This window comes from Chiloscyllium punctatum, chromosome 41, assembly GCF_047496795.1.
Source record: "Chiloscyllium punctatum isolate Juve2018m chromosome 41, sChiPun1.3, whole genome shotgun sequence".
NCBI lineage: Eukaryota > Metazoa > Chordata > Chondrichthyes > Orectolobiformes > Hemiscylliidae > Chiloscyllium > Chiloscyllium punctatum.
The window spans coordinates 11,001,596-11,015,743 of NC_092779.1; the positions used below are offsets into that span (position 1 = coordinate 11,001,596).

Below are 14,148 nucleotides of genomic sequence, written 5' to 3' on the forward strand. Positions count from 1 at the left end.
AGTGAACAACAAAACTCTTTTTTCCTAAGATAGGGGAAACTAGGGGGTACATTTTTAAGGTCAGAAGAGAAAGATTTAAAAACGACATGGGCAACCTTTTTATACAGAGAGTGGTTCATGCGTGGAATAAGCTGCCAAAGAAAGTGATGAATGCAGATACAGTTACAATGTTTAAAAGATATTTGGATAGGTACAAGAATAGGAAAGGTACAGGCCAAAAGCAGGCAGGTGGAACTAGTTTAGTTTGGGAACATGGTCAGTGTGGACTGGTTGGATTGAAGAGTCTGCTTCCACGCCATGTGACTCTATGAATCCATAAGCTGTTAACGAGACTCTCTCAGCTGAGGTGTATTTCAGTGATTAAATTTTACAAAGTTCATGTACTTTCTAACTTGGAGTGTAACTTCTAATGCTAAAAGTGACTAAGATTAGAGATTTTAAATTTAAAGTTACAAGTTACTTCGAAATGACAAGCAAAATAAGGTGATATGAATCAAAACATACTTTTTCACAGAGCAGGTAGTTAGGGGATGGTATCTACAAATCTGGTGGAGGTAGGTTCAATTGTGATAGTTTGCACACAGCAAGATCCTCAAAACAGCAATATGATAATGACCAGATAATCTGGAATTTCCTTTCTTAATATTCATTGTTAATAAACTTCAATGCCTTTATTTGTGTCAGTGCCTTAGGATCACATGCATCCACTTGAGGGGGTGCACAGTACCTCAGGTTAATGCCTTCAACAATGCAGCACTCCCTCAGCACTTCCCTGAAGAGTCAGTGGAGACAGAACTCTTAAAAGGTTCTGCTGACAAGGTGAAATAGGGCCATTGGCTCTGTCAGAGCTAAGAAGGAGGTTCTAAGCGTCAGAGAGTGGGCAATTAGTAACGTAGTTGGAGCTTAGAAGTCAAGAGGAGTTGGAGTCAGAGCTCAGAGGAGGTTCTAGAAGTTAAGTAGGCAGCTAAGTGTTGGAGTTATCACTCAGAAAAATGTCCTGGGAGGTGTGGGGTCTGGGAAGTAGCCATGGACAATTAACAGTCTGCTACAGTTGTGAGGATGGTGACGTAGTTTTGTTCTGTGCACTTGAGTGAGATTAGGGCTTAGGAAGTGAAACAGGAGCAGCATTGACTGGGTGAAGCTCACAGTTCATGAAAAGTTGGAGTTGTGGAGAACAGGAAGGATCTGGGGGACATAGTCCCAGGAAAGGATTGCTGTGACATCCATGGGATCTGTCTTGATTCTATTTGAAGTATTTTGTGGCTTGTTTGTCATGTTACATTGGGTTGTTAAAATATGAGTCACAGCTATCTTTTATTTTCAATCTTTTTTTCAATCTTTATAGGTTTGAGTAAATGTCACTCGTAATAAATTAGTTATAGTTGTTGACTAAAGATACCTGCTGAATGGTTTATATTAATAAAACAGATACAGTCTAAAATCTGCAGAATTGCCCACGTGATTATATTTAAATTTCTTATGAAGAATGGGATTGGAAAGGAATTGGTGACCCCTTCAACTTTGGTCATAACACAAACATTTGTTTAACCTGAGAAAAAAGCTAGTAAAATAGTAACAGATGTGATTGACATAAACAAATGAAAGTAACCCTAAGCTCCCCCTCCCACCAGGGATTTTATTGAAAGGTTTGATGTTAAAACTATTGAAGACTGAATCCCTCTTTGTGAGGATATAGTGAGTTAAAACAGTGTAAGGTTGTTTATCAGATTAGATTCCCTAAAGTGTGGAAACAGGTCCTTCGGCCCCACACCAACCCTCTGAAGAGTAACCACCAGACCCATATCCCTCTGACTAATGGGCAATTTAGCATGGCCAATTCACCTGACCAGCACATCTTTGGACTGTGGGAGGAAACCAGAGCACCTGGAGGAAGCCCACGCAGACACGGGGAGAACGTGCACACTCCACACAGACAGTTGCCCGAGGCTGGAATCGAACCTGGGTCCCTGGTGCTGTGCTAACCACTGAGCCACTATGCACCCCAATTAGTTTGAAAATAGGAGGCTAACAACTTAGAACATCTTAACTCTCAAATAGAATGCAATTCTTGGTAGTGTTATTTAATTTCTAAATGTGAAAGAGATGTAAGATTCCTGAACTACTATCATGTTTCAAATTAAAGGTGCTGTCATCTAATGAAGAGCCATGCATTAGGCAAAGTGTTTCAGGTTTAGATTGTGCAAACTCATTGTCTAATTGCCACCAGCACTTGCCCATTTTCTGCCTGGTCTATTCCCTAGGGTCTCCTCATTGTCTTGGAGCTTTGCAGAGTTGACCTGACTGTCAGATCAGTGGAAAAGATAGCACTCACAATTGCTCATCATAGAAATGGTGTTTTTCAATTGCAATTAATCTTTGCATATGTAATTTTAAACAAAAGGTTCCAGAGAAGGCCAACATCTGAAAAAGAAAGGTATTTACATTCAGTAATTGAAGATTTTGAACATTGTTATTCCAATATTGTAGTTCCAAATTAGAGTGTTAGAGATGTACAGCATGGAAACAGACCTTTCAGTCCAGCTTGTCCATGCCAACTAGATATCCTAGATTAATCTAGTCCCATTTGACCCATATCCCTCCAAACCCTTCCTCTTCATATGCCCATCCAGATGCCTTTTCAATGTTGTAATTATACCAGTGTCCTTTACCTCCTCTGGCAGCTCATTCCCTACACACAGCACCCTCTGCATGAAAAGATAGTCCTTTAAGTCCCTTTTAAATCTTTCCCCTCACTCAAAACCTATACCGTCTAGATTTGGACTCCCCTACCCAAGGGAAAAGACCTTGACAATTCACCCTTTCTGTGCCCCACATGATTTTATAAACTTCTGTAAGGCCACCCCTCTGCCTCTGATGCTCCAAATGCTCTTGGGTTGCAGTGGTAGTGTCACTATACCTGCACCAGGAGGCCCAGGTTCAAATCCCACCCACTGAAGAGGTGAGCAATGATATCTCTGAACAGGTTGATTATGTAAAAAAAAATCTATAGTTACAATTGCAGATGCACTGATTGTCTGAATTTGAAAACAACTTCACTTCAATTACTGCACTCCAGCCTTACTGTGACCAGAATGTGCTGTAGAACTGACGCTGATTGCAAAATTTCTGATTATTCATATCAATCAGTGCCAACATTGTTCAGAATGAAATGACTTCTGTCTTATTCTATCAGGATTTGAAATTGGATTTAGGCTGGAACAAAATTTACCGGCCAGTGCATTATAGGACGATTAATCCTTATCTGGTTCATACCAGTCTCCTTGGGGTATTGCAAACTGTTAGAGGATAGAGATAGATTAAATTCCCTACAGCGTGGAAACAGGCCCTTCAGCCCAACCAGTCCACGCCAACCCTCCGAAGAGCAACCCACCTCCTCTGACTAATACACCTAACATTATGGGCAAGTTAGCATGGCAGATTCGCCTGTTCTGCACATCATTGGACTGTGGGAGGAAACCCACACAGACACAGGGAGAATGTGCAAACTCCACACAGATAGTCACCCAAGGCTGGAATTCAACCTGGGATCCTGGTGCTGTGAGGCAGCAGTGCTAACCACTGAGCCACCGTGATAGATTGCTAAAATGGGTGGACACTTGCCAGGCGAAAATTAATGCATAGAAATGTGAAGTGATTCATTTTGTAGGAACTACGAAGCCGTACAATATAAAATAAAGTCAACAATTCAACAGGGAGTGGAGGAACATAGAAACTTCGGAGCAAGAGTAGGCCAAAGTCAGAAATCACATGACACCAGATTATAGTCCAACAGCCTTATTCAAAATCACAGATGAAGGGCTTTTGCCCAAAACATCGATTTTCCTGCTCCTCGGATGCTGCCTGACCTGCTGTGCTTTGCCAGTACCACTCTGATCTAAACTCTTATTCGAAATCACAAGCTTTCAGAGCACTGCTCCTTCGTCAGGTGAAGTGCCAAGAGTAGGCCATTCAACCCTTCAAACCTGCATAACCAACCATGGCTGATCATCAAGACCGCTTCTCCATCCTATCCCCAGAACCAATGATCTCATTAGTAAATAGAAATCTGTTCATTTCTGTACTCAACACCTTCAATGACTGAGCTTCCACATCCCTCCAGGATAGAACATTCCAAAGATTCACTCCCCCCTTAGTGAAGAAATTCCTCCTCAAGGAGAAATGGCCTCAAGGAGAAAGATCCTGTCTGCGCACACCCTATCTAGCCCTTTCAAAATTTAATGGATATAGAAACATATAAAGTAGGAGCAGGAGTACACCATTTGGCCCCTCAAGCCTTCTTTAAGGCTTTCAATATGATCATGGCTGATCATCCACTCAGAACCCTCTTCCTGCTTTCTCCCCCTATCCTTTGGTCCCTTTAACCCTAACAATGAGATCTAATTCCTTCCTGAAAATATTTCATGTTTTGGCCTCAACCACTTTCTGTAGCAGAGAATTCCAGACTCCCCACTGTCTGGGTGAAGAAATTTCTCCTCATCTCAGTCCGAAATGGCCCAGTGTGATCCCTTGTTCTGGACTCTCTGGTCATCAGGAACATCCTTGCTGCTTTTACTCTGTCTGGTCCTGTTAGAATTTCATAACTTTCGATGAGATACCCCTCATTCTTCTAAACTCCAGTGAATATAGTCCTAGCTGGGCCAATTTCTCTTTACACATCATGTCTGTCATCCCCGGAATTGATCCGGTAAACCTTCATTGCACTCCCTCCATCGCCAGAACATCCTTCCTCAGATAAGGAAACAAAAACTGTGCATGATACTCCAGTTGTGGTCTCATCAAGGCCCCTGTACAATTGCAGACATTCCTGCTCCTGTCCTGGAATCCTTTCACTATGAACCCCAACATACCATTTGCCTTCTTCCCCGCCCACTGTACCTGCATGCATGGGGACCTTGGGGTATTTTTGCACCAATCATCAAAGTCTGTGGGAAAGGATGACAAAGTGCTTGGGAATGTGTATGAATGTCTACCTTTGTAAATCCATGATTTGGAGATGCCGGTGTACAAAGTCAAAAATCACACAACACCAGGTTATAATCCAACAGGTTTACTTGGAAGCACTAGCTTTAGGAATGCTGATCCTTCATCAGATGGTTGTGTGCTGATGAAGCAGCAGCGCTCCGAAAACTAGTGCTTCCAAATAAACCTGTTGGATTATAACCTGTTGTTGTGTGATTTTTAACTTTGTAAATCCAGACTGAGAGTGCCACAGCAAGGGAATTGTGGTGAGGTTTTTTAAAATGTTGGTTCAGTCTCAACTGGAGCTGGTGTGGCTAATTCTAGGCCCCACACTTTAGGAAGGATACAAAGAAAGGGTACATGAAAGATTCATGAGAATGAATGCCTCGAGGGGTCCACCCTCAGGCTACTGTCTGTGTGGAGTTTGCAAGTTCTCCCAGTGTCTGCATGGGTTTCCTCCCAGAGCTCAAAGATGTGCAGATTAGGGTGGATTAGCTGTGGGAAATGCAGTGTTACAGGTATAAAATAGGGGGTTGGTTTGGACTTGATGGATCAAGTGGCCTGTTTCCACACTGTAGGGATTCTCTGATTCTTAGTGGGGATGAGGATGTCAGTGGTGCAGATAGCTGACTCTGTCCCACTTGGAGTAGAGATGGTTTAAAACACATAAACGATTCTGAGCAAGTTAATGGGGAGAAACCTTTCTCTTCACTGAAGGGAGTTCAGACCAAAGGCAAAAGAATCAAAAGCAGCGATGAGCAAACATTTTCCAGAGAGTGAGCAGTAAGGGTTGGGGAGACACTACCTCAGGGAGTGTTGTATGGAGATTCAATCACAGCTTTCAAAAGGAACATAAAAACATTTTCAGGGCTATAGAAAAGAGTGAAAGAGTAGGACTTTATTCTTTTATTCATTTACAGGACGTAGATTTTTCAGGTTAGGCCCATTGATTGACCATTCACAATTTTCCCGGAGAAGGTGATAAACTGCCTTCTTGAACTGCTGCAGTGTAATGGAATGCAAGGACTGCCCCTTTTTATTTTGTGCTTTTTTGGAAAAAGATCCTTGGACTGCAATGAGGGAGAGCTGTATTAAAACTAATATTTGAAAATGTCCTGCATGTTTTGAAAGCAATTAATCTGACAGCCATTGCAGATCTCGATAAACGACTGTTTGGACATGCAGGCATTGGAGTTAGAGTCGCAGATAATTTGGAACAGGGTGGCTGTTCTGATACAGTTCTTGTCGTTATCAAAACATTGATTGGTCTATGGACTAGTGACCAGTTTTTGATGATAGAGATCTGCCAAGAACTGTGTGATTAGTTCTCAGGACACTTAATAGCTTAGAAATGGGAACGAGTTACGGAGAGAGATATATTCAGTTCTTCCCAAGCTCAGGTGCGGTTTCTCTGTTCTCCGCCATCTAAAGCTCCTGAAGGAAACATGTTTGCCTTTCCCGCAACAGCTGTGTGCTGTGACTTTTAACGGAATGGTCAGAGACTATTTATGAGTGTCTCTGCCACCCTGGGACTCTTACCACTGAGTAGGTGCATCCAGAGAAAGGCAATTAAAGCAATATGTTGGCAGACAGAAAGATCTTCTTAACTACAGAACCTGGGGACAGAGACTACTGAACCATCTTTCTAGTTTATCCCCTCTGCCCAATCACCTATTTTCCCTGTCTGTGTGTTTACAAGGGAGAATTTATAAGGGGATTAGAGTTTTATTTAGTAGTGTTATATGCTAACAGTTTATAATGGTTTACTTGTAGCTATAGTTAAAATACTTGTAATAAATAGTACTTGTTGTTCAGTGCAGAAATCTAGTCCGTGCTTTCTATTAGCTTATAAAATCTTTAACATTTGTGAAGATTCCAGGAATACTCAGGTTCAGTACTGAGCACTCTACTCCAGTGAGTTATTACAGTAGTTACATCCAATTTGTTCTTAGGGAGGAAGTGCCAGGAATTTGACCCAGCCAGCAGAGTGTAGACTCATTGGGTCGGATGGCCTACATTTGTGATACAGTCACTCTATGATATGAGGGAACCTTTATGAAAGAAGAGGTATAAGAGTCTAAAATAATTTAAGGAATTTATAAATCATCAGCTTGTTGTTTAAGAAATTATTTTTGTTGGATAATTTGACCTACAGCCATTCCTATCTTGGTTGAACTTTATCCTTTCTGAGGTCTCTTCGATTAGTTTGAATTGGTGGAGAAAGTCAGAAGGGAATTTCTCAGACTTTGCTTTTTCTGAACTCAGTCTTGGTTCCCTCTCAAGTTTTGGATTCTCTCTAGAGATTGCATGGTTGGGGGTTGGGCAGACTGTAAATACTGGAATGAACAAAGGATTATAACTAATCAGGACAGGTTGGGTGAACCATACGAAAAAATAGTAGCTTTTGTGTGACTCAGTTTGCACCTCCTGTCAGTCAGCAGAAAGTAACAATGCATGATAACTTCCTATGAGGCACTGGGTGATGTTTTGCAACAGTAAGGATGCTATATGAATGCAAATCATTGTTCTAAATGAAGTCCCTAGCTCTTAGCAGATCATGACCACAGTTGCAAGATGCCAAGCAGCAGGGTGGAAAATAGTCAGAATCTTAAACAAGACAATAGTTATTTAGCAAGCGAATAGTCCAGCTGTTGTTTGGTAATATTCAGACTGTACCCGAACAAAAAAAAAACAATACAGCACAGGAACAGGCCCTTCGCCCAATCAATACTGGGCCAGCACATGATGCCTTCTAAACTAAAAAAAACCTTAGAACATTACAGCGCAGTACAGGCCCTTCGGCCCTCAGTGTGGTGCCACTCTGTGAAACCAATCTGAAGCCCACCTAACCGACACCTTCTGCCTCTGCACAGTCTGATCCCTGTCTATTCATATATTTATCAAGGTGACTCTTAAACCTCACTATTGTATCTTCTTCTGGCAGTGCAATCCAGGTACTTATCACCCTCTGTGTAAAAACTTTGCCTCCCACATCTCCTTTAAACTTTACCCCTTTCACCTTAACGTTATGTCCCCTAGTCACTGACATTTCTACTTTGGAAACAAGACTCTGACTATCCATTATATCCTTGCCTTTCATAATTTTATAAACTTCTATCAGATTGCACCTCAGCCTCCGACATCCAAATGAAAACACGACAAGTTTGTCCAGTCCCTCCTATTGCCTTCCAAACCGGGCATTGTCCTGTTAACCTTTTCTGTAGCACCAATCGTCTCTCCCTAACGAAAGAGAAGCCTATGGTCTGGTCAGACTATCGCAACTTTATATCTGGTGTAACTTTCCTGCTCTTATATTCTAATAAAGGCAAACATCCCATATGCCATCTTAAGAGAAATGTAATAAAACTCATAGGGAGAAATTATTTAATAAAGTTTTGCTTCTTCTTGTAGTGACAATGTTCCATTCACAATTTGTTGTAACTGGAAATCATCATGATAGTTTGAGCAGAAGTATCTTTAAAGAATTACATAATGGGAAATTGGAGCTTCTGGATCGCACACAATGTTGTTCTTGCCTTCAATGGGTTTTGCAGTGAGCAAGGTGGACATCACAATGTGTCTCTGTGTTGATTACAGATAATGACACTATCATTCCAGCATTGTCACAGGGACAGACAGCTATGAACCACACCATGGCAGAGACCAGGATCAACCATCTGAGGGAGTAAGTGCTGTGGGCTTTTCTGTGTTCCAACTATTAGGAAGCTGTTATGTGATCTGAATGTTTTGGTTGATCCTGTGGATATTGGATAGATGTAATTTCAAACATGCTACAAGGTATTCTGCATATGAACATGTATTGTACATGTGAACAGGTATTGTGCATGTGAGCATGTATTGTACATATGAACAGGTATTGTATATGTGAACAGGTAATGTACGTGAACAGGCATTGTACATGTGAACAGGTAATGTACATGTGAACAAGTAATGTACATGTGAATGTGTATTGCATATGTGAACAGGTATTGTGCATGCGAACAGATATTGTACATGGTCTCAAAGTGAACTATTTTTATCTGAGAGTCTATGTGCATCGTTCAGTTACTTCCATTATTGCTGTTTGCATCTGCAAGACTTCTTGCACCTAAATTCACTTGATGCAGACAAAGTACTTGCTTGTGTCTGTTTCTGTGGCTCATTCTTCTAGAGCGGGTCAAGAGACTCAAGCCCAGAGACTGTAGCCTCCAGGGTGTGTTATGCCTGGCTTTCCTGACCTCACTACTCACCAAAGACACTGTGGAAGGGTTTGTACATTTTGCAATTAACCTGCTTCACCATGTTTCGAATGCACCTTGTGTACACTACTCTCAACCACCCACCTTCTCTCCTTCATTGCATCTCCACCATCCTCAGCCCCCAATACCCTCACTCCCCATAACATCCCCACCCCCTTCACCCCACACCACACCACCACCCTCCCTACTCCCACCCCCACCACATCTCCACCATCCTCACACCATCACATACCAGATCCATAGGGGACTTGACAGGGTAGATGTGGTTATTTCTCCTTGTAGGAGAATCGACCACCAGAGTGTGTAATCTCAGAGTAAGTGGTCACACATTTAACACACCAGCGAAGAGGAGTTTCCCCTTTCACAGTGCCGTGAATCTGTGGAATTCTTTACCACAGAGTGCTGTTGAGGCTGGATCATTTAGGATATTCAAGGCTGTGACAGATAGATTTTCAATCAGCAAGTGAATCGAGGATTATGGGGAAAAGGCAAGAAAATGGAGTTGAGGATTATCAGGTCAGCCATGATCTCAACAAATGGTGGAGCAGACACGATGGGCTGAACAGCCTACATTTTGCTCTTACATTTTATGGCCTTATAACACCCAATCTTCCAGTACCTCAGCCATCCATAATTATTCACTGGAGTTGGGTAGGTTGTTTAACAGCTGCACAGCACACTATGGGGACCAGCCAGTGGCCTATTCCTCAGCCTATCAGCAGGCCCAATGTGACAAGTGACTGGGAAACAGGGAGTACTTCGTTAGTGAAGCTGGCAGCCCGGGAAACTGAGCTGTTGTAGTGTTGGCCAGGTAAGAGGCTCCTGCCCACACCGCTGCTTTCTGGTGAAAATAATTTCAGGGTTGGACAGTTGATTGTCAACCTTTTTGGAGTTAGTTCATCTGTCTTGCAATCCTCTCACCTCAATCTACTTTTCCTCTCTGCTCTGTATTGACTAGCAGTGACAGAGCCACTGCTGAAGGCTGCAACAGCTATGGAATGCTCCTTGGCAACTCACCAGAGATTTTTCAGCAGTGCTTCTCATGTACATGACCACCATCGCCCAGAGAGAAAATGCTGACAGATGTGTGGGTTTGCCATTCCCTCCAAGTTCTTCTCCAATATTCACACATCCACCCATCGTGGACAGATCTCTCCTCCACCAGGTCAAAGCCCTGGGACTCTTGTCATAACAACACCTTAGTAGTTCCTTCTCTTCAAGAACTGCAGTGGGTCAAGATGAAGACTCATCATACGCTGAAGAATAATTCAAGATGAACAGTGAATGCTGTGGTGTGCCAAGTCACTAAGAATTAATTCCAGGGAATGATTTTAATACATTTTTTTGTATAATTTATATTTCAAGCAAATGGTTATTATGCCATATGAGATCTGGGATAAATTTATCTTCTTCCATATTTCCTCATTTATTTAATTTATGCCAAAGCTCTGAGTGGAACTGCAACCCACAGTACAATCTCTAAACCAAAGACTCATAGCTGGGAAATAATTATATTTTAAGAGCCTTACAATGAGGTTAATTTAAATTGCTTCATAAATTCTGAGTATTGAAATCTCTTGGTGCCTGATCATTCTGATTAGTTGCTCTTGTGAAGTATTCAGTTCCCCTCTTTGCTGGAATTTATTTCATTTGCAACATTTAAATTAGGACAGTCTGCTTCATATTTGAGTAGTGATTTAAGGACAGATTACATAGGGAGGAACTTTAATGGATAAGGGAAGGTGTGATTGGGGGATGCGTGCTGGGGATAACATTCTGCAGAATGTGTTTCAGTTCACTCAGGGAGTCGGAGCTGTTATAGCAGCATGCTATTTTATTTTACTTGTATGTATATTCCTGAGCTATGGATGTAATTATACAGACTCCAACACTTTTTCCATCATCTGGATAACTAGGAATCTCCTCTACTCTTACTGCCTACCAACACTGGAGGTGCCAGCGTTGGGCTTGGGTGGACAAAGTTAAAAATCACACAACATCAAGTTATAGTCCAACAGGTTTATTTAGAAGTACAAGCTTTCGCTACCTGATGAAAGTGCCGTGCTTTGAAAGCTAGTACTTCCATATAAACCTGTTGGACTATAACCTGCTATCGCATGATTTTTAACTTTGCCTACCTTCAGTGTGTGTTGGGAGGATTGATAATTAACCTAACAAGGGGTGATGACCTATTGGTATTATTGCGAGACTATTAATCCAGAAACTCACCTACATTTTTTTTAGATTAGATTAGATTACTTACAGTGTGGAAACAGGCCCTTCGGCCCAACAAGTCCACACCGACCTGCCGAAGCGCAATCCACCCAGACCCATTCCCCTACATTTACCCCATTCACCGAACACTATGGGCAATTTAGCATGGCCAATTCACCTAAGCTGCACATTTCTGGTCGGTGGGAGGAAACCGGAGCACCCGAAGGAAACCCACGCAGACACAGGGAGAATGTGCAAACTCCACACAGTCAGTCGCCTGAGGCAGGAATTGAACCCAGGTCTCTGGCGCTGTGAGGCAGCAGTGCTAACCACTGTGCCACCGTGCCACCCACATGTACCACCGTGCCACCCACAAGTCCAGGTTCATGTTCTGTGGACCTGATTCAAATCCATCTATGGCTAGATGGTGGAATTTGAACTCAATATGTTTTTTAAAATCTGGAATAAAGAGTCTAATAATGACCATGCCCACATCCTCAGTGATGGAAGAGCCAAGCACATCAGTGAAAAAGATAGGGCTGAAGCATTCATAATGATCTTCAGCCAGAGGTGCTGAGTGGATGATCCATTTCAGCTTCTTCCAGTGACCCCCAGCATCACAGATACCAGTCAGTTTGATTCACACCACATGATATCAAGAAACAGTTGGACGGACACATTGGACACTGCAAATGCTCCAGGCCCTGACAACATTCTGGCAATAGTACTGAAGGCTTGGTGCTCCAGACATTGCCGCTCCCCTAGCCAAGCTGTTCCAGTATAGTGACAACACTGGCACCTAGCCAACAATGTGGAAAATTGCCCAGGTATGTCCTGTATGGAAAAAGCAGGACAAATCCAAACCAGTTAATTACTGACGCATCAGTCTACTCTCAATCATCATTAAAGTGATGGAAGGTGTCATCGACAGTGCTATCAGGCAGCACCTGCTCAGCAGTAACCTGCTCAGTGATACTCAATTTGGGTTCTGCCAGGACCACTCAGCTCCTGACCTCATTACAGCCTTGGTTCACACATGGATAAAAGAGCTGAATTCCAGAGGGGAGGTGAGAGTGACAGCCCTCGACATCAAGGCTACACTCGATTGAGTGAGCCATCAAGGAGCCCTAGCAAAACTGGAATCAATGGGAGTCAGGAGGCATACTCTCTGATGGTTGGAATCATACCTGGTGCAAAGGAAGATGGTTGTGGTTGTTTGGAGGTCAGTCATCTCTGCAGGAGTACTTCAGTGTCGTGCCCAGGGCCCAACTAGCTTCAGCTGCTTCATCAATGACCTTCCCTCCATCATAAGGTCAGAAGAGAGAATGTTTGCTGATGATTTCAGCACCATTCACCACTCGACAAATACTGAAGCAGGCCATATTCAAGTCCAATGCATCTGGATAATATCCAGGCTTGGGCTGACAAAGGGACAACTAACCTGGCCCACAAATGCCAGGTAATGACCATCACCAACAAGAGACAATCTAACCACTCCTCCTTGAGGGTTTTACCATCTCTGAATCCCCCGCTATCAATATCCTTATGTTTAGAATTAACCAGAAACTCAACAGGACTTGCCACAGAAACACAGTGCCAACAAGAGCAGGTCAGAGGCTATGAATACTGAGGTGAGTAACTCACCTCCTGAGTAACCCCCGACCTCCCCCAAAGCCTGTCCACCATCTACAAGGCACAAGTCAGGAGTGTGATGGAATACTCCCCACTTGTTTTTATGGGCGCATTTCCAACAGCACTCAAAAAGCTTGACACTATCCAGGACAAAGTAGCTCACTTGACTAACACCACATCCACAAGCATCCACTCCCTCCACCACTGACACTCAGTAGTAACAGTGTGTACCATCCACAAGATGCACTGCAGAAATTCATCAAAGATCCTTAGTCAGCACCTTCCGAACCCACAACCACTTCCATTTAGAAGGACAAGGGCACTGTAGATACATGGGAATGCTACCACCTGCGGGTTCCCCTGGGAACCACTCACCACCCTGACATGGAACTATATTGGCGTTCCTTCAATGTCGTTGGGTCAAAATCCTGGAAATCCTCCCCGAGGGCATTGTGGGTCAACCCATAGCAAGGGGGTGAGCAAGAAGGTAACTCACTATCATCTTCTCGAGGGCAACTAGGGACAACCAATAAATGTTGGCCCAGTCAGTCATGCCCACATCCCACAAAAATGATTGAAAAAACCCCAAAGAAGATGACCAACATTTGTACTTGAACCAAAATATTCCCTTGAGCTTCTATACTTGTGAAATGAACTGATGAATGAACAATGAAAAGCTTTTGCAAAATGTCTTTTTACACATTTTCTGCACTACCAAAGACTATTTGTCTCAGATATGAAGGGCTAATTGTATCCTTCTGCCCTGTAATCAATTAGTGATTCCATGAACAAAACGCGAAGTGTAACTTAATTTCAGTTTGGAAAATGAGGGTGGGCAAACAACCGTTCTGAGAATGCAAGTTTTGTCGCAATATAATGAGTACGGTGTGAGCTCAGTGTCAAATGTAAATGGATACTGAGGCAAAGGAAAATGTGAGCTATTGGCAAAAAGAGTCACGTTCATGGAGATGAGAGCAGATTGGGCTTTAACTAAATTTTCAGAGGAGTCTGCGAGTGAGGTGATAGTTCAATATGAATTGGAGAGGGCACAAATTAAATATAT

At 42.7% G+C, this 14,148-nt stretch overlaps 1 protein-coding gene across 1 annotated transcript in view; it reads left to right on the forward strand.

The window, feature by feature from the left end:
• The window catches only part of nek11 (NIMA-related kinase 11), a 286,065-nt gene that overhangs the window by 245,012 nt on the left and 26,905 nt on the right, over nt 1–14,148 (forward strand). The window contains exon 15 of the mRNA XM_072560362.1: nt 8,578–8,665. Coding sequence (XP_072416463.1) covers nt 8,578–8,665 — 88 coding nt within the window. The remainder of the gene's footprint in view (nt 1–8,577; nt 8,666–14,148) is intronic.